At 33.9% G+C, this 27,236-nt stretch overlaps 1 protein-coding gene and 1 non-coding gene across 2 annotated transcripts in view; one reads left to right on the top strand and one right to left on the bottom strand.

Annotated features, from left to right (window-relative positions):
* LOC106639698 (uncharacterized) overlaps positions 1 to 27,236 on the bottom strand; it is a 107,394-nt gene that overhangs the window by 34,581 nt on the left and 45,577 nt on the right. Inside the window, exon 3 of the mRNA XM_089596228.1 lies at positions 5,815 to 5,987. Within this exon, the coding sequence (XP_089452354.1) occupies positions 5,815 to 5,987 (173 nt within the window). The remainder of the gene's footprint in view (positions 1 to 5,814; positions 5,988 to 27,236) is intronic.
* TRNAE-UUC (transfer RNA glutamic acid (anticodon UUC)) lies at positions 16,150 to 16,221 on the top strand. Its single transcript has one exon. It is a non-coding gene; the product is annotated as a tRNA-Glu (tRNA).

Consider the following 27,236-nt stretch of genomic DNA (forward strand, 5'->3'; position numbering starts at 1 on the left):
TAATCGAACGAACAGGGGGTACTTGAGTCACGCTTGACCGGTGAAAATAACTGCCCCTTTTCATAGCTCTACATGTACAGAGGAAAAAGGCCAACTAGTTGGAGCTGATGCACACGCAAAAGTCTGCGAATGGATGTTTGTTATTTTGTCGCAGTATCTTCGCAATCGCACCGACAAAGTTGCTAGAGGGAGTCGTTTGGCATCCACTAGTAGTTCCCCAAGTCCACGCGCGTATTCTCCCACTGATTGGCCAATGATTGAGTCCCGACGGAAATGGACAACTGCTGCGTTCAGAGACAGGAAGCGAGAGTCCCTGGGAGATTGAAACTTTCGAGTGTCGATTGACACACATACACACTCGTGCGCGTACGGGCAGGGCGCAGGTAGATAAAGATTCGCTAATGAAATTGCTTTGGATTTCTCTTTTCAAGCAACGCTAGAGAATAGATATGATAGAAATAAACTCTTCTTTAAACTTTAATAGTTATTTACGATAAGATGAAAAATGATCGTTGCCAAATCAATAATATTTAACATTTGTTAATAATGTTGCTGTGTGTATACATTTATTACTGTGTCTCACTAAACATTAACAATTTCTACTTGAAATTAAATTCCTGACAAATGAAATTAACCCAACATTTTTAGTTGGAACTGTGGTCTTTTGCTTATTTTACTTAATAAAGTGTTTTCAATCATTGGAGTGTACTTAGCACCGGCACACAATGGGCATATTTGCTCTTTTTGTATCAAAAAATGGATTTTCTCTGAAACATTTTTACAAAATGGCTCTTTACCCAAGTTTTCGCATTAAAAATGTACTAACAGCTCTCAGTACTAAAGTAATCTTATTAAATTTCTCATATGGTAGGGTATATGAAAGGATGTGAATTTAAATGACGAGTCATAGTGAAAACTGAACAATATGTAAGTTACAGAAAACCTGTTTAATAATATTCCTTTCTAAGAGGGGCACATTTAATCAGAAACGAGTATTGGTCTCACAAAAGGAATTCTAATCAAAACGAAAAGGTGCACAACAGCGGTTCAATTGAACGTATCAGGAGAGAAAACTACTGCCATGACTATTGCTTTCACGAGTACTTTGGCAAAGGTATCCCTCATAGGACCTATGATACAAGTCCAGGCCGGTGTTGTATCAGCGGCTACTATTGCGCTGAGAGAATTTCCCAAGGGAGTTGACATCAATAAGTGTACCATTTTCGGGTTCACACGAAACGCAACTAAAAATAGTGCTGTTGAGTTTAAGGCGAACTTCCAGAGACATTCTTACGAATCAGTTGCTGAAAACTCTGGGATGGATTTCTCTCCTTCCTTTTCCTTTTTAGTTTTCTTTTTGTTACCACGTGCCAGCGATGACGATGAGGGAAGTTCGTGACCTTATTTCCAATTTTTAATGTCATACTCGCAAGTGTGCGCGTGTACTAGTGTTATATTTCTGTGCAATACAACGGCTGAAAAAAGAGCTCTCCTCCAAAAGCTCTCTTTACATCACGCGTCGTATATATAAAAATATCAGGGGGATTACTCGAGCGACAATTTTTGCGCTCTCTTCCGGTCGCTGCGTCGCAACGAAAGTGCGATTTGAGCATAAGAACGCGTGATAAGGTAGAGAGGAAGCCTGACCTGTACTGTGAAATGCACATTTTTTTGATCCAGTTTTTCTATCTAGCTGTCGATGTTCTATCTAGGTAAACAAATGATTTTCGCCTTGTATTTTACAAATGTGTTTCGCCAATGTTTTACCTTCGCAGGTGAACGATAATAAATTCATGATAAACAAAATTGTAATTAAACATTCATAATAAAACGTTTTTAAAATAAAATTTTTTCCTGTTAACCTAACCTATCTTCCAATTACATATCGAGCTATCCAAAAAAATACACAATCGAAATTTCTGCAGTAGACGAGGTCACCATGGAACCAATAAAACATGAGCTTAGGAAAAAAATGAAAGATTGGAATCACGACGAGCCAAGAGAACCCAGGAAGGGTGAAAAAACAGCATTTAATTGATTATGAAACTTCGGAAGCAATAAAATATAAGGCAGAAAAAGAGAGGTAACGTGACTTTGACAAAGAGAAGAAAAAAGAACGAGTAAGCAAACGAAAGGGAGTAGCGTAGGCAATACCGCAGAGCGAAGAAAGACCCAGATCTTTCTCTCCATCCTTCTCAAAAACAGCTCTCACCTAACAAGCCGGAGTCACGATAGCGAGAGAATAACAGCCATCGTCGTCGGCCGAGAGAGCCACTTTAGTACTACTGTACACTTTCTGTGATACGCTTGCTTCCAATACACAGCCATTGCCGCCCTTTCGCTCGTACGTTTACGCTTTGTATGTTTGTTTACTCGGGGGCAGTATTGCAGGGTATTCTAGAAGTTTCTGATGGGAGGTAACGAAGCAAATTTGTATACGCCTTTTTTTCAGTGAAGAATAAAAATAGCTCTACAACAACATCGATCGGCTCGAGAGTCTGGGAAACCTGTAAACAGCCACGCGAAATTATTTGCTATAGGAATACCCATCTCGTGGATAGGTACATAAATTTTTGTAGCTTTTTCTTTTCTCGCTGCTGGCTGTCATGTTGGAAAATTTAATTAGGGTAGAATGTGCTTGAAATCACACCCTTAAAGTCGCGTCGTATAGATTAAACAAGTCTATCAAGTGTTTTCTAACATCCATAGATTTTTTTAAATCTATCGAGTGTTATTATAGCGGTGTTATTCTACTATCACTGTTTTTCTGTATTTCATTATAACTTACTCAGTGATTTTATTGCTTTTATACGGAATTTTCGGTTAATCCGAATAATAATCTAAAGCGTAATTTAGGTACTGAGCGATTCGAGTAGCTGGAAACAATTTGTATTACTTCACGCCCCTCTAGTACGGCAAATAACACCTTCACAGCCAAAGAATCAGAGTACAATGCCTCTCACTTTGTATTCTACTCATTTTCAATGCCGGAAGTTTTCTGAATAAAAAAAAGACTTCTCTTTTTTACTCTAGTAAAAAAATTGCACCTGAGACTTTTTCCTGCTTTGGTGTGCCAATGAAAAAGTGGAGGCAGTGAGAAATAACAGGAATATAACAGTTCTTTGGTAATATTTTTTCATGTAAACAGATCACCAAGGATCGTAACAATAGTCTTCCGTTATCCTTTCTGATTTTTTGCAATCACCACCGTTTCTTCCCAGATTCGATATATTTATGCAAATACTGTTGATGTTGTTGAAGAAAAACAGTTGGATGTAGCACCTATACCGGCCCTACGAAGATAATACATGAGAATGGCTGGTGAGGCTGCTACTGTGTGCATGTGTCGTAGATGGTTGTGAGACTTAATTGTTCTCGCGTGGCAGATATCGATCCACTTGGTCGTTGTGTGCCCCCCTACCTATGACAAAGAGAGAATTTTTCTTGTCGATGAATGCGCCTGCCGCTGTGTAGTTAACGCGATTGGAATCAGGTTGCCTCCTGGCTTTATTTTTGTACGAGAGCTTTTGAAGGGCTGTCTGAAATAAAATTATTTCTTGCTCTTGTGCGATAAATTTGGAAACATTTTAGAGCTTAGTGAATAAAAGTGTATTCTATTGAAAAAATTGAAAATTTTTAGGATCATTACTGTTTTTTGATTTTCATTTCTTTTTTTAAGTATTTTAATTCGTTGGTACTATGTAGTAATTTTCATAAAAAAACATTAGTTTTCAAGATTTTTAAGATTTATCAATAAATACGTTTTTGAATTATTTTATTTGTTGAATCAAGTTTGTATTTACATTATGAAAAATTATAATTAACAATTTATTTTGTGACTAAAAAGTTGTTTAAGTCTGGTTGTAATTCATTCTTTCCATAAAACCAATTTATTCTAATTAGTGATTACAGCATTTTGTATTCACAAAAAATCGAAACCTAAGGTGTCCAATCACTAACACTGGAGTCACTATAAATTCGAACAAAACAGATATGTGAATTTCTAACGAAATGCTGGACAATATTTTACTATTTGTAACCCAAATGAATTCTGCAACAAGTCAATCAAAACTCTAACTATAATTCATTCAGCGGAATTGCGTTTTGATTTTCTCCCAATCAATCTCAGAGTTTTTAATGGATTATTTAAGTAGATTATCGAAATATCGCGAAAATATCAACTATCTCTCTCTCTGTCTCTCTCTTTCTCTCTCTCTCTCTCTCTCTGCTTCCACTTCATGAGCTTTCTGACACGCACACGCGGGCTTTCTCTCATTTTTGTCCTAACTCTTCCAAACTCTCAGGGCTGTCGAAGCCATCAGTAAGAATATAAAATTTCACTCTACAACGCTATCTGCCCGCAATGAAACCTCCATAATTATAACGATACAACTCAAAATTGACTTGGATTGCATTGTCCTCTCGATCATGTCATTTTGATGCGAGCCAAGAGAGCAGAAGCAAGCGCGTGTGTGCCACAATATACATTAATTACGACTACCTAGATTTCATTTGCGCTGGCCCGCTGAGTCATCCTCTACCTATATCTGCTTGTTTGCCATTAAAGAAATACACAGCTCAAGCTTAGATTGATTAGCTTAGATTGATTAAAAATAGCCCTGTTCAACTTTGTTTCTCTCTTTTACTCCTATACTCTGCTCTTTCCAGCAGCTCTTGTTTCAACGAGTCTAGAACTGTTTTGTATGCCCTGCTTGTATATAAGGAAGTTTCTTTGTGTTTTTATATATGTCTCTCCCGTCTCCCGTTGCATCGACGTCAAGAGTGGCGTCGTTTGACTTTTTCGCTAGAACGAACTCGATTGCCATCGATTTTCGATAGTTATTTATAGGGGATGAGATGTTCGTAAGCGCGAAAGAGGGAAAGCAGTAAGGCCGGAAAATAACCTCATTACGATTCAAATAAGAACGGCTTACATTGCATTTTTCATCCTCAGCACGGGTATTAAATCGATACGGTTGCGGTCCTTTCAACTGGCATAAATATTGCATCAACCTGTGCGTAGAACGACTTTGTTATTATGTTTTTTTTTTTTTTTTTTTTTTATTTTGAAATTTTTTTCAAACTGCTGCTCTCATATTTCTATGAAATTCTTCCTAATGAGAACTAACAAACGAATATTCAAAAGTTTTTTGATTTCGTATTTTTAAATTTCAGTTAAAATAAACTCTTTTAAATGTATAAAAAGCGTTAGATTACTTGTATCATACTTTTTTTATAAGGCTGAACCAATGAATGGGGGTGTTCATTTAGTAGCCCATTAACTCGTTAATTATTTAATAATTAATGTAAAAACGTGCCAGCTGGCTTTGGCTTGATATACAGAAATTAAATTATGTTACTTCGTAATATGAAATAGTTTTCTTATTAGTTTTTATTTGAATACTCTTCACCTACACTATAAATATGTTGTAGTAATCAAGGAAAGTTTTTGATTAGTATTGGATTTCGTGTTTCGCCAGTTACTTTCCGCCAACATTATTACAGCTTTTAATGAATTTCACTACCTCTCTGATAAACTAATGTCAATTTTATAAAATTCCTTCGTAACGAATAGTAGAGTAACTAAATCAACAAAAACAAAGCAAAGAAAAAAAAAATTTGGTAGACAAAACTAATTGCTAGCTCCTCTCAAGTGGATTCTATAACCTTACAGCAAACATCTAAAAAAGGCATATTAAGTATAGCTCAATCAATCGATTTGGCCAAACAATTGAGAATCTCCAATGGGGTATCGTCAGTCTTTTTTCATGTACTTGGTGTACAAAAAAAAGTAAATAATATCTAATCACTCACCTTTTCCGAGTCTGTGTCCGAGTATATTCGTCCGGGCCTGTACTCGGGCGGTAAATAGGCCCTGGCGGTCTCCGGGGGCGCCTGGAGCAGCTGCACCCGGCCGCGGGCTGTCAGCTCAATCGTATGTGGTGTGACCACTGGGCCCGCCCTCGAGCCACCCACCACTCCTCCATCTACAACAGATTCAAACACGTCGAAAATTCAATTACACGTAGTGTTCTCTCTGGACCTCTTTTTTGCATTATTTTGTCCTCCATTTCTGTCATTTTCCATCTTAATCTCAACAAAGCGATACTCCAAACTTTCGAGAATTAATTACTGATTGCTAAAGGGCTACCATCTTTCCCGGGCTTTTTAATTGTAAAACCCATACGCTCGGAGAAGCTACTTCGTGTAATGGATTGATTGTTGCCCGGCTCAACTCATGTGAAAAGCTTCACGCTTGTTGTTCGGGTGACTGCAGTCTGCGGGAACCTGTTTGCTGGATATTGCGGTGGGTGCTTGTTGGAAAACTTTTTTCGCTCCCTCTTGTTCGGTTTTTTTTCATAGTTACTTGGATTCTATTTGTCTTATATGGTGGAGCGTACTTAAGGAGTAAATATTGTTTATAAGTGTTAATAAGGTTTAAATGTTGTTATATGAAAGTGTTGGTTAATAGTTTGTTACTTATCATAGCTTTTATTAATGACTGTCTGTTTAATAAAAGATGATTCGCTTAGTATTTTAGTATAGTATTCGGTTACACTGGTACTCATCGGTGTATTATAAAAAAAAAAAAATTCAAACAGTCTTGTTATAAGTTTTAATTTTAATAAACAAAAAGTCTGGACTTTTTTGTTAAAATTACAATTAACTCTTCTTCATGAAGGGTATGTATATCAGTGAAAATTCCTACCTTACTGAAAACCTTACTTTAATAACCTTATTCTTCAAGCAGTACATTACTAAGAGATTTTTGTACAAACTATTTTTTATTTTCACTGATTTCTACTCGTGGAGCTTTAAAAAAAAAATATCTAATTTTATGTACGCACACGCAAACAAAGAGTTTTTCTATTTTCACTGAGTATTTTTCATGGTTAGATAATTAAAAATTAACATGAAATCATCTCTCGCTTCTTTGCAAACGGTAAAAATTTTAATATTAATGACAATCAAATTCTAAATATTTGAATTATGGTAGAAAACAGTTCATCAAAGTTGAGCGAATTTTAAGCAGTTCAAAATCGTATGGAAGCCATAATAATGTGATGCAATTATGCTAATATAGTCGAACTCTTTGCTTTTTTATACTTCAGTTACTCGTGCGACCTAAATTGCATTCAGTACGTATAGTTCTTGAAAAATTGTTCCCTTCTAGTTTTTGAATTTATGTTACTTGGCTTCTAATAATTATTTCTTAGAGTATTTGTTAATAAAGATAAGTTTATCATGTAAAGCATCATATGCAAAAAAAAATTTTTTACCCTTATGAAGATTTACTCAGATATAATAAATTTTTTTCTCATGTAAATTATTTTTAATTAACTATTCAAGCTAACTTTATTGTAAAAAAGTTTTCAAAATAATTTATCAAAAAAATTGTTTTCGTTACGTTTGTCATACTGTAGTTTTAAATATGAAACGGGGAAAAAGGATCTCGGGACTGCTGATTCGTCACAAAAAAGATCTTAAGAGATGACAGGAGACGAAAAAGTCTCGGCAAGTTTCTTTCACTCCAGCTTCGTGTTTTACAAGGCTTCTACCTTTTTTCTTTTATTATTTTGATGGAAGTGGATTAAATGCGATTTCTCCACCACAAGTGTGCGCTCTGTTTTCTCTCCTTCTTTCCACCAAGATTTCACTGACCTATTTTTCCTAGTAATAAAAAGTTATAATTAATTTCGATGATCATTCTCCACAGCCTCTTCTTTTCATCTTAGTAATTCTAAACACTACCAGAGTGACGCAGATTGATCATAAATTCCAATTAAAATACATAATTGCAAATTATGATGTTAGCAAATTGTTTTTTGTATTCTTTCGTTTTTGGCACCATTGTCTAATTTTATTTGGTAATGGCGAGCAAACTTCATTCTTCCCTTTTTTCATCCCTTTTTGACGTTGAACGCGCTCAAAAGCCTATACATTTAAAGGAGCCACAGACAGGTGCACTACATCGACACATGGTGCTGTGAAGTGAGGGACTCGCGTGGGATTGCCGGCAAACCGCGGTGCTATGCTATACTAGGTACGTAGATGCGCTCGTTGACCGGCCAGTACAAAAACCACCAAAAGTAATTATAGTGACCCAGTGTGTGTTTTCCGTGTTTGTGCCTGTATGCATGAATTTTGAACATCTCGATACCTTTTGGTGCTTGAAACTTCCAAGTATTATTTGGAGTTTCAATGGATGTAAGATAATTAAAGAGTATTTAGATTGCCCGTAACTAGTGTATACATACAATGTTGTAGCAGTATTTTTAAGAGACATTGACTAAAAAAATGTTCAGTAGTTGCTGAAGCCACTTTTTACGACCGTCATAATTTTTCATAGATAACTCAGCTCCTTGGACATTTTTTTATGTGGGATTTAAAATAAAGTTGGTTGTTTGATTGAGAGGACACCTAATTTTTTTATTTTTTATTTATGAGTCAAGGACAACGAAATATTTGTACACTTCATTCTCCCCCACACAAACTTCGTTGGGGAAAAACAATCATTTTCCAAGTCATCAAATCTAAAAACCGACCGCAGCTACGCTGGTGGTAAAAAGCGCAGCTACCCTTGACACTGACAAATGATTTCTAACGTTTGGATACTCAGCTTTCAGCCTACTACCACCCATCCCCGAGAGAAAATCCTATACTGTACCCATACATTATAAGGATATACCGAGGGAGGCACGAGAGTCATGCTACCGCTCGCAGGCGTACGTGGAAGGATAGTCCATGGGCACACACGTATAGGCAATCCTCGAATGCTGCAGACGTATCTCGTCGAGCAGTAACGTATGGCTAGAGTTCCGCTTGTCGGTAGGGTGAGAAATGACAGACGCATTGGTAATCCCATTTCAATGGTATGCCATTGACGAGCGATTCGCGAAAATTACACGTGGGAAATTCGCTCGAAACTTTGACTGGTACCTATTTTTCATTTTTTTTCTGAGGTGAAAAAAAACATTAATTAAGTTAATTTATATGTAAGAGTGGGTGTGTATTGATTAACTTTTTGATCTGTCTTTAGTTCTTGAAGTATTGTATGAATGTAATTAACAAAATGGTAATCTAGGTTAGGCAGATACAAAGTTTCTTGTAATTTAGTGTAACAAGGTTATTTCATCATCAGGAAAATGATCCTCATTATATTTTATATGTATTAATACCAAATGCATACATATATTTAAAAAACTAAGATACCGAAAAGGTTTGTCATTTTCGCTCCTTCTTATTATGGACTTGCAAAAAGAAGGAAGGCGCTAATGGATATCAAGTTTCATAGGCGTGCTTTAAGAGTCGATATTGACGAAAACTTTGAGTTGAGAAGACCTGTTAATTTTCGTTATATTTTTTCGCTGTGTTTTTTTGGATAAGCATATTTTTAACGCACATTTCTCAGTAAGAGATTTAATTAAGAAAATATTAGAGTATGGTTTGTATAATGTTTTCAATGTGATTTAACCTCATACTGGCATAATTACGATTTAATAATAAATTATCGTTCGAACGGTTTCGGAAAGAGAATATTTATAAATGTAAACCATCTATTAAAAAATCAAATTATAAAATATTTTCAATTAAAAAAGTACATGGGCTAAAAATCTGACGTCTTATAAGATTTTCACAAGTATTTCAATTTTTCAAAAAAATTTTCAATTTGCATAACTGTTAGGATGATTCTGTCGGCAGCAAAGAGTGGTCATGAAAAAGCAGGTGCCTTGGACCTCCGCGATAAACATGAAATAATAGAATCGACGTCCAAGCGGAAGAAAGAGAGCAGACCTGATCTGCTCTTTTTTCTCCTCGTTTCTCAGTATTTCTTACTGTAAAGGGATATAAACGCCGGGGATAATTTTTTCTCCTACACTTTTTTTGCTGCTGTAATATTTTTTCGAGGCTTAGCTATACATAGAGAAATCAGAATCGATGCACAGATAGGTGTTAGTTGAAAATATGCGAGAGAGTATTGGGCAAGATAGTAGTTTTATTATTGGAGAGTGCGACTTGTTCAAATTTTAGAAAAATAAAATAATTTTTTTCCCCCACTAATACACATATGTCTACACATATTCGTACGTACAATGGTACATGTATTTATTTTCATAAAAATTTACAAGGTCAGAGCAAGCTTGATGAACAAGAGTTTTTCATTATTTTATGGGTGACGCAGAAAAAACTGAGCCTATCTATATAAAACGTGAAAAATTCGTGTTTTTGAACGTTTCAGAGAAAAAAAAATTCGTAGTACTAGTCCTCTCTGTAACGCTTTACGAAGACGATGTTTATTTGCCTTCCAGCTGTTAGATTTGCTGAAAAGTAATATCCACTACACAAAAAAACTAAAATGTGATATTCATTCAAGCGAAACCGTTAGTGTTGCTTGAAACAATAATTATAAGTTAAAGTATGCACGTAGTATTTTTAATGTTACAATCTTGTGGAAGCAAAACATCATTGCACATGACCCACTTTTAAGCCTGTAAAAGCAAGCAGTGCAAATTTTTCGAGTTCGAACCAGCAACTAATCAAATACACGCACAAAGGAAATTTCAATACTTTTTAAAACTTTGCACGTCCGTGCTCTCATATTAAGCCAAGCGATTTAATGAATGTTAAACACCTCAATGAGTATCCGCACATGTGACTGAAAAATAAGGCTAACGCTACGCTGAATTTCACATTTTTATTCAGTGGTCAAACGACCTTAACTACTAGCATGTTATATCTACACATGAAAAAAAGATCCTTTGAAATGTGAGCTACTGGTCAAGTTTAATTATGCTGGGTAAAAACAAATGAGAATCATACTGTTTATTTTATTTCAGCTGGACATGAGCGATGAATCTTTTAATTATCACTGATATAACGTATTGTTTTTACACGAAAATTATTTAACATGATATTATAAAAATGTGATGTCATGAAAGTAATCGTTTTATTTATTTAGTGGATTCATTTACATCAATTGGCTATTTACAATTACAATTACAACTTACGAGTAAGTAAGTTAATAAAAAGTCAAGGATACTCTCAAGATGATCCTGTTGACCACAGACTTTATTATATTTAGAAAAAACATTTGTGTGCAGGCAGAAAAAAAATATAATAAAAATGATGACTCTTAAAAAGCACCGTATTATTAAATTTGAATTCTTCAAATTTTTACTACAGCTCTATTTTTTTATGTCTTGAGAACATAAGTATAAATTAATTAGGTCTCGATATTCAACAGAAAAAATAATAAAAAACATTTTATAAATTACTTAAAACAATATGAAACGATGAATCCACAACAGACAGCTTTTACCGAAGAGTAACAAACTCTTCTTTATTCTTCGCTGTTTTTTCTTCTCTCAATAGTGAATGCATTTGCATTTTCCTTTGATTAATACAGCAATAAAGAGTTATTAGTTATAATAAAATAAACTGCAGTGTACCTGCAATCGGTTGATATTATTTCTCATGTCTTTTTTTTCGATGATGAAGCAACCAATGTATTTGTAAGGATGGATTATATTTTATATTTAACTTAACAACCCACGCTTGGCATTCAATCTTACTCCGTTTTATTCTGAGACAAAAAGCACCATGTTCATTAACATAGCACAAAGTCGCGTAAACTCGTTCCGGCACTCGAGACCTAAGACTCGTACACAAATCTCGTTCTTCAGCTCGTATTTGAAATAGCAGGGTTTTTTAAAATGAGATGGTTGCTGGGAGCAACTATCTTTGAGCGCGACACAAGCAGCCAGCAGCTTTTAATCCGAATTTTATTGAAAAAAAGAAAGAACGCTGGGCTAAATGGATGTCGCTTAAAAATGGCAGGCACGTACGTACAAACGATCTCTCCCTCCCTCCCTCAGGTTCGCTTAAAATTGCATTTTGGTATTATTTAGAAAGCCCTTTGCAAATCTCGCGTAAATCTTGCTATTTTTTTTTGTTTACCAGCTATACAGAGGTAAAGTAGAGAAAGTTTACTAGACAGACGAAAAATACTGGAACCGGGTGGATGGGAACTGTTGAAATGTTTCGAATGTTACTTTTGCTTTATTTTAATTTATTTTGAAACTGTCTTTTTTTAGTTTGTTTAAATCTTCAGAAGGTTGGTGCATTTGGTATCGAAAGTTATAAAACAAAAATTTTTTTATTCAAAGAATTATTCGTTTTTTTTCACGTTATTGTTTGTTTTAAGTGAGCTGCCTTATAAGATGGCAAAAAGGAAGGTGAAAAATTTAATTTCACAGATAAGTTCCGTGATACCGCAAATAAAAAAGTTTATTTTACAAATTCCTTTGCCCTAGGATCGTTTAATTATGGTATAAATTTCGCATACTGTCTAACAGGAAAGAGGAGCTCGCAGATATAAAAAAAACACGCAGAAATTCTTACCTCTCACAAAAGTTCATTGGAGTAAAAAGTGAGGTAAAAAGCAAGTACACGCGCTGACAGCCAGTACTTGCATACATTAATATGGGGACGGGCGAGATTTTTTCGTAAGAATTCAAAGTGCCGCGGGCGAACGTCCGAACGGTGCACCTGATAATAACGTCTTTGTAAATGTCCGTAATGTAAAAGTCGATGACAGTCCTACGATCTCGCATTATGGTTACATATCTTGTATGCAAACTTTGTGAGCCGAAAATATGAATACTGGTTTAGTTCGTATAGCTGTAGGATATTTAAAAAGTATTGGGATCTTCGTAACGTATTGAAGATATAATGTTTGGATGAGTTTTATAAAGAAAATTTCGTACTTACATCAAAGAGTAAAAAAATTATATTTCAAGAGTACTGAAGTATACCTTGATTGTTCTTATGTCTTAAAGTACCTCAAATGTTTATAAATAAGCACAATTTTTTTCTTATTTAGATAAATAATTTGTAACTCTTGATAAAAAAAAAATCAAATAGTTTTTTAATATCGACTGACTGCTGACGGAAGACGTGACGCTAAGCAAAACCGTTTGCTGCGTTCTAGGCTGATCGAATTATCGAGCTGCAAGCAATCCCAAGACGCTCAATCTCAGCTGAGCGATAAATGCGATTTTCTTATAGACGCTTTGACGACCGTTTTCTTTATTTTTTAAAGCTTGGGTAATAAAGTTTTAATGAGCTTTAGAGAAAAAACTTTTTGTTTTGATGAACGAGAGGATTAAATAGTATTAAATGAAATAGCCTGTTTTATCGTAATTTTCAAGTTTATCTGCATTTAATTTTATTAGAGAATACTGATGATGATGATGAGAATACAAACAAAACAAAAATTTGGGAAATATAAAGGGAATACAAACTATGTAGTTCTCTACAGTATTTCTGAAACTTAAGTAAACCTTGCAAGTTTGGATTACATTCTTTTATCTTTATACTGTCCAAGTTTGTCTTCTATGAGTTTGGAATTCTTCTGAAAGTTATTTACTGTTAAAAAAATTAGTTAAAAAAAAAAACTATGCCTTTAGAGCAAGCTAAACATATTCGAAGATATTGCAGTTGTGCGTATATTGATCCTGTAGCTCATAATATGTGAGTTAGTATTTATTACAAAAAGTTTTCAAATTTATTCACGATAAACTTTGTGTACTTTTTTACCGCACGCGCGTTGCTGTATTTTGCAAAGCTGTTATTAAATTACTTTTAAAGCATATCCGAAGGTAAATCATAAGCTGTGAAAATTTTCAGACTTGCATATTCCAAGAAAAGTTGCAAGTCGATGGAGTTATCTTATTGGATTCAGGAGATTTTATTGGTACATCTACCTCTGGTATGTTTACTTTAACGACAAATCTTATTTTCCACCAACGTAAGATAAGATTGGCACAAGCAAAGCAGTGGTTCGAACGACTCTTACATGATGTATTTACTTCACACACACAAACGTACTCATGAACATAAAGAGACGGCCGGTGTGTATGCGTGTGTGTGTGGACCGCTTGGAATTTCAAGTGTGTTTGGCAGCCGGAGAATCTGATGATGAGCAGCTGCTTCTATGCTGATGGATTACAGGTCGAAATGCCGGCAATGTAAACAAGCTCATGTTGAAACCAGCTGGTTCAAGCGAACGAGAAGACCGCGAAACATAACTGCTGGCGACCGCTCACGCAACAATTGTATGCAATCGATTCTCTGACATTCAGCTACATCTATCTCTTTCTCTGTATGCGTGCTTGTAGGGATATGGATGTACAATTGTCAAAGAGTAATTGTGACAAATAAAAAGCTGAATTATGCATAAATATACACGCTATGTGTTGACGACTGTCACTATACAAATTGGAATACCTTCCTTGTTTTTTTTTTTTTTTTGTAGTATATGTTTGCAATAATTTCAGTCAATATGTAAGAACAAATTTGTTATTTTCTAATGCGAACAAAGTTATTTGCTAATGCAAAGAAGTTATTGAATTGTCTTTTTTGCATAAATGTGTGTAAGTAACTGTAAACCTCTTTTATTTTATGAACTTTCATTTAGTAGTTTATCTTTAAAACACATTGAAGCTACTGTGCTTGCACTATTTTTCGGGGGGGGGGGGGAGGTCCGAAATAACGACAGTTCACTTCAATTTTGCAGTAAAAATATAAATGTTCATTTCAGTGACGTGTACTTCGATGGCAACTTACAAAACCCCCGTAGTCGTTCGCAGTAATTGGTTCTGGATTTCAACATGAAAACCTGACAGGAGATACTCGCGCAGTAATTGGGGGCGCAGTAACTGGTGCTGATTTTATAACTGTGCGCAGTAACACAAACAAATTAATGATGTTAGGACTAAAACAATTATTTGAAAAAAAAAAAAAAAAAAAAAAAAAAAAAAAAAAAAAAAAAGGATGTAACAGAAAAATTTGTGTATTTTTAATCATATAAGGTGCTTGCTGCAGATGAAGATAAAATAAAACTGCTTCAATTTACATCAAAAAACATCAAAATATGAATAAGTTAGCACAGTCAAACATTTAAGTGCGCAGTAATTGAGTCATTTACCCGTAAACAAAAAGAACTTTCCAACACATTTGATTAAATCAATCCGAGATTTAATAAGCTGAAGAAAATGCAAAGTTAACATCAACGACATCAAGTGAGTGAAAGTATTAAAAACAACATAAGGCCTACAACAGGGAACGTAGAACTTACTGATACTATTTATCATCTTTAAAGCTGATTTACTGGGACCGAAATATCATTAATCTACTTAGTATGCTATATTAGTGACAGTATCATAAAAACAGATTCTTTAAAAGAAAATGCATTAGAGTGTGTCTTAAAGCATACATATCGTCAAAGAGTAACTACACAAAATTTATTAGCAACACCGATCCATACATAGTGGCAAACATAAACAAAGTTGATGTTTTCATAATTTATTGAATCATAAAACATATGAAAGATGCGTTAAATAACGAAAATGGGCTAATTAACTAACCGTACATGATTAATGATCCATACAACCAATAAGTACTAAAATTAGATTTTATACACGTGTGTAATACAGGTTTTATACAATATGTAAAAATTACTGAATAAAAACCATTTAAAAAGAAAAAAATAAATAAATAATAGCATACCCAATACAAAAATTTTTCTGCTTCCCACATATACTATTTTGAATAATTTTTAGAATCATTTACAACATTATTTTTTTCCAAAATTTTTTTTTAATAAACAATTATAAACTGTAACTTCGACATTATGTCTATAATTCGTAGAAGGATGTTGTCATCAATAGTATAGCAGTTCTTTTTGCGAAAAGAAAAATTATTTTACTCAGTTACTGAATATTAAACCATTCATTACTGTGGAATCGATTATTATGTAATCATCAGATATTATACAATTCATTACATTATTTTTAAGCAAAACTTTGCGTTCATTATGAAAAAATTGCAAGTAAAAGTATTTATTTTTATAAGGAACCACTGTAAAAGTGTAAAATAGAAATAACGACTTTTCGTTTTTTCAAGCTAAATTGAGGATGTAAACTTAAAACTCTTTAAACATTATATAATTTTTTTGTTAAGTCTTATTAAAAATTTTTGATTCATTTGTTTGGACTGTGCACTCCCTAAAAATAGTATACTTATAGAAATAAAGCGGTATACTGTTACAACGCGCTAAGACTGTCTCTTTCGCATAGGTCATCGTCATCCGGTATGGTCTAGTGGCTAGGATACCTGGCTTTCACCCAGGAGGCTCGGGTTCGATTCCCGGTACCGGAAATTTTTGAGAGTCATTTTTGACAAATTAATATTAAATTTTGTTCATTCAAATATTTAAAACAATGTTTATAAAGATTATGGAAAAAAAACATTAATTTACTCTATGCAGTAGCGTTTGCTGATGACCTAATGTGCTACAGTACCGACCGAGATATCCAAAAAATAAGACAAACTTTAGAGAACACATACAATAACATTAAAAATCATTACAACAACTGATTGCTAGATACCAACACAAAAAAATGTGAAACAATCCTATGCAGAGATAAACTAATAGGGCAATCTTGTAAATTAAGGAAAAACTGGAATTTATTCAAAATTAAAGATAAATAAACAAATACTTACATACCCCACAAGAGACTGGTAAAATGTTTAGGTCTAAACTTAGACGATAGATTAACATTCACAACACACATCAAAATGCAACTAGACAAGGCATCAGAAGTATTTCACTCACTGCACAACCTATTTCACTCTCCACTACTAGATCCTAAAATTAAAATCATCGCCTACCAATGCCTAATAAGGCCCATAATCACATATTCTTGCCCCAGCTGGTTTAATGTTAGTGCAAGCATGATAAAAAAAATTTGATTCTTCGAAAGAAAGTGTATTAGAAAATGTCTCAATAGATATAAATCACCGAAGAGCATCTCCGATATGGTGTAGTGGCTAGGATACCTGGCTTTTAGCGTGCTCGCAAAAAAAGAGTCCCTAAAGTGAATATTATTACAATAAAAAGGCTACAAAGAAAGAAAACAAATACCATATCACGAATAGACACAAGGTTTTCCCTGGGATCGACCCCAAGGGTCGAAACCCAAGACAGAATGTCCACGGAGACCGGCCTAACCCCAAATTCACACTATGAAACAACAAAGAATAGTGTAAGTACTAAAATAAAAGAAAAAACCGAAAAGAAAAAAAGAAAAAACGACGAAATTAATAGAAGTAATGAAAGATTCAACAAAGTTCAAGCAATTGCAGACCACAAGGATCTTGATAACAAGACAAAACACGTGCTTAATAAATTCCTAAACGACAAAAATGATAAAAATAAACCAAGCTTCACAAACCTAAACAGAAAAAACGAAGAGAAAGAAACAAAAATAACAATTAAAGAACAGAGTAAAGATGAAATAGAAGACACAATGGAAACAGAAGAAGAAACTATAGAAGAAAAAATAAACGTTGAGGACTTAAAAGCTAAAGCCCCGCTCATCATAATAGAAGGCCTCTCCACAAAAGACTTGATAGAGACTCTAAGAAAGGACCCAAGATGCACTGATTTCATAATAAAAAACCTTGACACAAAAAAATGCAGCTTGGAACCGCAAAACTTCAGCCAGCATACAGAAATAATCAAAGTGCTTCAAGACAAAAAGATACAATACTACACATTCACCCCAAAAACTGAGAAGATCAAGTCCATAGTGTTGAAAGGTTTAGACAAGGAAACAACTGTAGAAGAATTGAGTGAAGAACTAAGAAATAGAAATCTAGAAAACGTAGAAAGCGAAAAAATATCTACACTACCAGTGAGAAATGAACAGTTAAAAATCTTCATCATACAAGTGTCACCAAACAGCACAATGGATAACCTAATTCAAACAAAGCACTTACTGTACCAAGCAGTTAAGTGGGAACCTATAAGGAAAAATGGCCCACCACAATGTAAAAATTGTCAGAGAATAGGACATGTAGCAACCAACTGCGCCATGAATCATAGGTGCGTGAAATGTGCAGGCTCACATGGACCAGGTAACTGCCAAATATCTGGACAATCAGACAAAAATCTTCTGAAATGCGTCAACTGCGGAAATCTGGGACACCCAGCCTCATACAGAGGTTGCACATATTTCAAATCGCAACCAGGAACAACAGACCCCAGAAAGACAGGAAATGATCAACACAAAAAGATCTCAAACCCCATTAACCAAAAAACAACACCACAAACCCAGAGCATCAACCCACAGGGACAAATCTAAAATGCCTGGAATATGAATAATGGTAATGAAGAAAGGATAAAGAACCTGATTGAAGAAACAAATAAAAAAACAACAGCTACAATCCAAAAAATGCAATCAGACATCAACGAACTCATCAAAGGGTGCACACACCAACTCAGCAATAGAATAAATGAGATCAGTAACCAAGTTACAACGAACAGTCAAAAAATTGAACTAATCGCTACCCACCTAAATATACAGTGGAACATGGACAACCAACAGCACCAAAATAATGGATGAGAACATCTCTCCAAGCTCCACTACAAATAGGATCAGAATCATCGAAGTAAATATAAACTCACTAAAGAGTAAGTATAAAAGACTAGAAATAAAAAACCTAATAAATGAACACGATCCTGACCTAGTACTACTCTGCGAAACCAAATTAAGCCAGATACATACCCCCAAATATTATAACTATACTATAATCAGAACGGACAGGACTATTAACGGAGGCGGAGGCACTGCAATCCTAATTAAAGAGGAATTTAAGTTTGAAACAGTAAACACACAAGGTAAACTACCACTATTAGAGCATACTGTTAATAAGATAAAAATTTCAAAAAATGAAAATCTATTTATTATCAGTGCCTACGCCTCTAGCTCCAATAAAAACAATTTATATAAAGACCTCACATCCCTTTTCGATGATCTCAATCTAAAAGACACAAACAACTACTATATTATATCTGGTGACCTCAACGCTAGACATCCAACTTTTGGCGATACAAAAACAAATTATAGAGGTACACAACTATTTAACTGGTATAACCAAAAAAAAATAGATTACAAACTTGAAATCATTAACCCAGCTGAGGCAACTTTCCCAGCATCCAATGCCTTTATTGATCTCACATTAATTGACACTAGACTCAAAACAGTAGAAAGGCTAGCCCAAACACTAACAATAGACAGTGATCACAGAGCAACCAAACTTACAATCACCCTCCCAAATAACAATAAACTGCATGTTGGAAACCCTACAGAAACGAAGTACTGCTACAAAAAAACCAACTGGAAAAAATTTCAAAAACACATCACCAAAAACTACACACTTGAAATCCCAGATACGAAAAACATATCAAACAATGGAATAGATCACTACATAATAGTAAATGAAAAAACAATAAACGACGCTATTGCACAAATTGTCCCAATACACAAAAATATAGACCCGTACAAAAAATACCAATCAACAAAACTAAATAAATTATATGAAGACAAACATAAAATACAAACACAGATACATAAAAATACTAACAAAAAAGACCAAGCTAGCATCATGAGGACCATCGAACTAAAAAAGGATATGAAAAATATAAAAAATAAGATAATAAACATGATCTTAATACTTGAAAAAAATGAATATATAAAAACACTAAAAACACTAAATTATAAAGACTCAGCAAACTTTTTCCCCTCACTTAATAAAATATTCAAAAATAATGATAATAACGACATTAATATTGACCACTTCCTAATAAAAACGACAGACCTTAACGACAAGCATAAAAATATTACAAACACATCAATAAATCTAGATGGAATAAACCACACAAAAGTAACAGAACAGAACATAATCCCAAGCGTAATAGGCAAACAACTAGAAAGAATTAACACAGATAATAATCAGTTCACAACACTCAGAAACATAGTAAACAATACCGTAAAAAAGATATCTGATCAGTTTAGTGAGTCAAACTCTTTCACAACGTTCAATCATAACAACAAAGCTTCTTGCCCCACAAACACAATAAACACCGGAGTACTCTTCACCAATTCAAAAGAAATTAATAAACTTATTAAAAAATTGAAAAACAAAACATCAACAGGATGGGATGGAATACCCAACATAATAATAAAAAATCTACCTCAATGCATAATTCAAAACTATACTATAATCTTCAATAACGCCATAAACAATGGCTACTTCCCTGAATCCTGGAAAACAGCCAAACTAATGGTACTCAAAAAAAAACATGATAAACCGGTGACAATAGACAACATTAGACCAATAAGTATACTTCCAGCAATCAGTAAAATCCTTGAAAGAATAATTAATAACTCATTACTCAAACACATAAACGAAAATAACATAATCCCAGAAACTCAATTTGGCTTCAGAAGCAAACACTCCACCAATCATGCAATCAACAAACTCCTCTCTGACATAAATTGGCACCTACAAAAAAATGAAATGACAGGAGCATGCTTAATAGACCTGCGCAAAGCCTTTGACTCAGTCTGGCTGGAAGGATTAATCTTTAAGTTATACAAAAAAAAATTTCCAACACACTTAATCAAAACAATCCACAACCTAATATATCAAAGGAAATTTAAAGTCATGATTAATAAATTCAAATCAGAAGACACATATACAATAACAAAAGGTCTGCAACAAGGCACCATAAACTCGCCAGTATTGTTTAACATTTTTAATGCCGACATTCTAGAGCTCTTTAATATCAACAACGGGAACAACCTCTATGCAATAGCGTTTGCCGATGACTTAGTATGCTACTGTGCTGACCGAGATATCCAAAAAATAGAACAAACACTAGAAAATACCTACAATAACATTAAAAATTACTATAATAACTGGTTACTTGATACTAACGAAAAAAAATGTGAAACAATCCTCTTCAGGGATAAACTAACAGGACAATCCTATAAAACGAGAAAAAATTGGAACCTATTCAAAATTAAAGACAAAAAAGCAAACACATACATACCACACAAAAGATTAGTAAAATATTTAGGACTAAATCTAGACGATAGATTAACCTTCACAACACACATCAAAATCCAATTAGACAAAGCAACAAAAATATTTCACTCACTACACAAACTTTTTCACTCCACACTCCTAGATTCTAAAATTAAAATCATCGCCTACCAATGCCTAATAAGGCTCATAATAACGTATTCTTGCCCCAGCTGGTTCAATATTAGTGCAAGCATGATGGAAAAAATTAGATTTTTTGAAAGAAAATGCATTAGAAAATGTGTTAATAGATACAAATCATCGAAAAGTAACTATACTAAGTATATAAGTAATATTAATCTGTACACGCAAGCAAAAATAAATATAATAGATGTATTTATCATATATCTCATTAGAAAATACATCAAAGATGCACTACAAAATAAATCAAATGGGCTCATTAGCCACCATCAAAACGCTATAAAATCAGGCTTTGTTCCGCCTACTTCTTTTCTATATCTTGATACCAACAAGTATATAACAAATGACGATTATATACCAATATTTTACCATATTTCAAGAAATAATAACAACAAAAAAATTCTACTTAACCCAGAAAAAACATGTAGCAAAAACTTAGTCTACTCGATGAACATAACGAACAAAGATATTCAAACTCTTAAAAACTTTAATTATTATAATAAATAGCAAAAAAAAAAAAAAAAAAAAAAAAAAAAAAAAAAAAAATTTTTACTAATTAATAACTAAACAATAAGTGATAAGACAGCTTATAAAGCAATAAAGCAACTCATTTCAAAGAATAATTGTCCTGTTACTTGTTATCTAGTTGTAAGCGCGTTTTATTTATATGTTACTTATTTATTACTTTATCACCTAGATAAGCTAGCAAAGCTAGTTTTTTAAATTTTTCTAGCAAAGCAAACAAAAAAATTAGTCTAATGTTTGACTGCGTTCAAACCACACCACATGAAAGCGAGTGAAAAAAAAAAAACCAAAAAATAGCGATATACAGCGAGAGTTTGTACTACCATTCTGTATCTACACATGTATATGTATGTAAATTTAAAACGGATGTTTTAAATGTTTTTCTCATCCTGTAATTTTATAATTAATGTTCAATAAAAATCATTTTTCAAAAAAAAAAAAAAGGATACCTGGCTTTCACCCAGGAGGCTCGGGTTCGATTCCCGGTACCGGAAATTTTTGAGAGTCATTTTTGACAAATTAATATTAAATTTTGTTCATTCAAATATTTAAAACAATGTTTATTAAGATTATGGAAAAAAAATATTAATTTACTCTATGCAGTAGCGTTTGCTGATGACCTAATGTGCTACAGTACCGACCGAGATATCCAAAAAATAAGACAAACTTTAGAGAACACATACAATAACATTAAAAATCATTACAACAACTGATTGCTAGATACCAACACAAAAAAATGTGAAACAATCCTATGCAGAGATAAACTAATAGGGCAATCTTGTAAATTAAGGAAAAACTGGAATTTATTCAAAATTAAAGATAAATAAACAAATACTTACATACCCCACAAGAGACTGGTAAAATGTTTAGGTCTAAACTTAGACGATAGATTAACATTCACAACACACATCAAAATGCAACTAGACAAGGCATCAAAAGTATTTCACTCACTGCACAACCTATTTCACTCTCTACTACTAGATCCTAAAATTAAAATCATCGCCTACCAATGCCTAATAAGGCCCATAATCACTTATTCTTGCCCCAGCTGGTTTAATGTTAGTGCAAGCATGATGAAAAAAATTAGATTCTTCGAAAGAAAGTGTATTAGAAAATGTCTCAATAGATATAAATCACCAAAGAGCATCTCCAATATGGTGTAGTGGCTAGGATACCTGGCTTTTAGCGTGCTCGCAAAAAAAGAGTCCCTAAAGTGAATATTATTACAATAAAAAGGCTACAAAGAAAGAAAACAAATACCATATCACGAATAGACACAAGGTTTTCCCTGGGATCGACCCCAAGGGTCGAAACCCAAGACAGAATGTCCACGGAGACCGGCCTAACCCCAAATTCACACTATGAAACAACAAAGAATAGTGTAAGTACTAAAATAAAAGAAAAAACCGAAAAGAAAAAAAGAAAAAACGACGAAATTAATAAAAGTAATGAAAGATTCAACAAAGTTCAAGCAATTGCAGACCACAAGGATCTTGATAACAAGACAAAACACGTGCTTAATAAATTTCTAAACGACAAAAATGATAAAAATAAACCAAGCTTCACAAACCTAAACAGAAAAAACGAAGAGAAAGAAACAAAAATAACAATTAAAGAACAGAGTAAAGATGAAATAGAAGACACAATGGAAACAGAAGAAGAAACTATAGAAGAAAAAATAAACGTTGAAGACTTAAAAGCTAAAGCCCCGCCCATCATAATAGAAGGCCTCTCCACAAAAGACTTGATAGAGACTCTAAGAAAGGACCCAAGATGCACTGATTTCATAATAAAAAACCTTGACACAAAAAAATGCAGCTTGGAACCGCAAAACTTCAGCCAGCATACAGAAATAATCAAAGTGCTTCAAGACAAAAAGATACAATACTACACATTCACCCCAAAAACTGAGAAGATCAAGTCCATAGTGTTGAAAGGTTTAGACAAGGAAACAACTGTAGAAGAATTGAGTGAAGAACTAAGAAATAGAAATCTAGAAAACGTAGAAAGCGAAAAAATATCTACACTACCAGTGAGAAATGAACAGTTAAAAATCTTCATCATACAAGTGTCACCAAACAGCACAATGGATAACCTAATTCAAACAAAGCACTTACTGTACCAAGCAGTTAAGTGGGAACCTATAAGGAAAAATGGCCCACCACAATGTAAAAATTGTCAGAGAATAGGACATGTAGCAACCAACTGCGCCATGAATCATAGGTGCGTGAAATGTGCAGGCTCACATGGAACAGGTAACTGCCAAATATCTGGACAATCAGACAAGAATCTCCTGAAATGTGTTAACTGCGGAAATCCGGAACACCTAGCCTCATACAGAGGCTGTGCATATTTTAAATCGCAACCAGGAACAGCAGACCCCAAAAAGACAGGAAGTGATCAACACAAAAAGGTCACAAACCCCATTAACCTAAAAACAACACTACAAACCCAGAGCATCAACCCACAGGGACAAACCCAAAATGCCTGGAATACAAATAATGGCAACGAAGAAAGGATAAAGAACTTGATTGAAGAAACGAATAAAAAAACAACATCTACAATCTAAAAAATGCAATCAGACATCAACGAACTCATCAAAGAGTGCACACAGCAAATCAACAACAGGGTAAACGAAATCAGCAACCAAGTTATCACAAACATGCAAAGAATCGAACTGATTGCCGACCACCAGATATACAATGGACCATGGACAATCGACAACAACGAAGTAATGGATAAAAACATCACCCCAAGCTCTTTAACAAACAAAATCAAAATCATAGAAATAAACATAAACTCGCTAAAAAGTAAGTACAAAAGAATAGAAATAAGAAATTTACTAGATGAACATGATCCTGACGTAGTTTCACTATGCGAAACTAAACTAAGCCATATACACAATCCTACATTCTGTAACTACAAAATGATCAGAACAGACAGGATTAATACGGAGGTGGAGGCACAGAAATTTTAATAAAAGATAAATTTATTTACAAAATCATACAGACTAACAAACATCTGCCATTAATTGAACAAACAACTATCAAAATAAAGTTAGCAAATAACAAAAACTTATTTATAACAAGCGCATATGCCTCCAGCTCTAATAGAACCAGGCTAGACACTGATCTCACCATCGTGTGCTTTGACCGCGAGACGAGATGAGAGAGACAAAAGACAAATAGCAGTACAACCTTTCTCTCTCTTATGCGCCTCTGATTGGTTGGCCCCCTTCCGTATATATAGGTATAGTCGTATCCACGAGTGGTGGTCGTAGGGGAACAGAGCAGATATATGTAACCTAAGCTCTGATGAAAAAGAACTTATACATTACCAGAGAATATTATAGAATATGTCCTCTTTAAGTATAGAAGGCCAAAGCGGAATTCCGAGCAATACACGCTAAAACAATAATCTTCCATTACAACATAATTAAAACAACAAAGCCCAGAGCGCAAAAGCTAATCGAGCATTTTTGACCGCTCAGCTATCGAAGACAAACATTCTAACTGAGTCATTAGCCATACATGAACTGTTTAACCAGGTATGAGGGCTTTAATTAAAATTGGAAATTTTTATTCAAATTTTGTTGTTTTAATTATGTTGTAATGGAAGATTATTGTTTTAGCGTGTATTGCTCGGAATTCCGCTTTGGCCTTCTATACTTAAAGAGGATATATTCTATAATATTCTCTGGTAATGTATAAGTTCTTTTTCATCAGAGCTTAGGTTACATATATCTGCTCTGTTCCCCCACGACCGCCACTCGTGGATACGACTATACCTATACATACGGAAGGGGGCTAACCAATCAGAGGCGTGTAAGAGAGAGAAAGGTTGTACTGCTATTTGTCTTTTGTCTCTCTCATCTCGTCTCGCGGTCGGAGCATACAATGCTTCCTCCATGTATATATTCTCTAAGCTCTGAACTGCTGAAGGAGGTTGTGCTCTGGCTAGTAACGGTTCACGGTATCCCACCGAAGATGTTGACATTCCGAACGCCTGTTTTCCCGTGGCACTCGTTTATTATGGGGATCTGGAGTAAAAACCAATTTATTTCGCTTGCCCATGAAAGAAGAGTGTCATCGGTAGCCGGGATGCCCAGTTGCACGACGGACTCCTTTCTTCTTGGTGTAGTACCGATGATCAACTGCAATAATTGTCTACTCGATGAGGCATCTTATAACCTTTTTTTACTATCTTTGGTATCGGGTGGCTTCAATTTTACCTCGACGCCACCCAGCGGATACTACTGAACTAAAGCGCAAAACTAGCTTATTTTAGCAAAACTTTGAGCTTATTTATCGCTATTGTTATTAACTTTTTCAAAAAAAAAAAATTATGCAAAAACCATCTCGGAATCATGAAGAATCAGTATGCAAAATTTCAGCACAATTGGTTTAGTAGTTTTTGCGGTTAGCGATTACAACGGTTTTAGCGACTTTGCTTTATACATTAGTCAGATAAGATAAGATAAGACAAAGATATCCAAACACTAAAAAACTTTGATCATTACAATAAATAGCAAAAAAAAAAAAATAGTTAATAACCGACTAATAGGTGATGTAATAAGACAGCTCATAAAGTACAACATTTCTAAAAAAAAGAAAAATTTTGTCATATTACTTGTTACCTAGTTATAAGTGCGTATTTATTTATTGTTACATATTTATTACCTTTGATCGAGATAACCGAGCAAAGCTAGTTTTTTGAGTTTTCTGGCAAAGCACACATAAAATAGACTAAAGTTTGACTGCGCTCAAATTATACGACACGAAAGTGGATGAAAAAAATAAAAACAAATAATTGTATACAGCGAGCGTTCTGATTACCATTCTGTATCTATACATGTAAATATTGTAAATTTAAAACGGATGTTTTAAATATTTTTCTCATCCTGTAATTAATATCTGATAAACAATAAAAAAATCATTTAAAAAAAAAAAAAAAAAAAGATTCCTGGCTTTCACCCAGGAGGCTCGGAAGCAGAAGCATCCCGGAACCGGAAATTTTTTGGAGTTATTTTTGACAAATTAATATTAAATTTTGTTCATTCAAATTTTTTAAACCAATGTTTATAAAGATTATGAATGGAAAAAAAAATATATTAATTTACTCATTTAGAAATTACTTTTTAGCATGATGACTTACTTCCACGAATTTATTTTATATACTTGCATTTCCATGAAATAATTTGACCAACGTCATCATAAAAATGAATTAATGATTAAATGGTTATGTTTTCTTTGTTTTGTGTTGAATATTTTGAAGTCTATCGTAACTATGGATAAAAAATTTTACATACGACATTACGAGTGGCTCTTTACCGAGAACATTAAAATATAACAAAAAAAGTATATCTGACTAAGCTAAGTAAACCTAATTAAAATTTACCTCAAATTTTCAGAGCCCCTAATCTTGTAATCTACATTTAATATGCAGTGTTATTTATTACAAGAATGTTGAAATAACAAATAATAATTTTGTAAGCAATTCCAATTCCAAAATTAATATGCATTATATTGTTAGTCTTAAATAGCATATAGTGTTATTTTTAAATTGAGTTATGACTA

This window comes from Copidosoma floridanum, unplaced genomic scaffold (genome assembly GCF_036245765.1).
Source record: "Copidosoma floridanum isolate Cflo_tuat_1 unplaced genomic scaffold, Cflo_Japanese_pri ptg000030l, whole genome shotgun sequence".
Taxonomy (NCBI): domain Eukaryota; kingdom Metazoa; phylum Arthropoda; class Insecta; order Hymenoptera; family Encyrtidae; genus Copidosoma; species Copidosoma floridanum.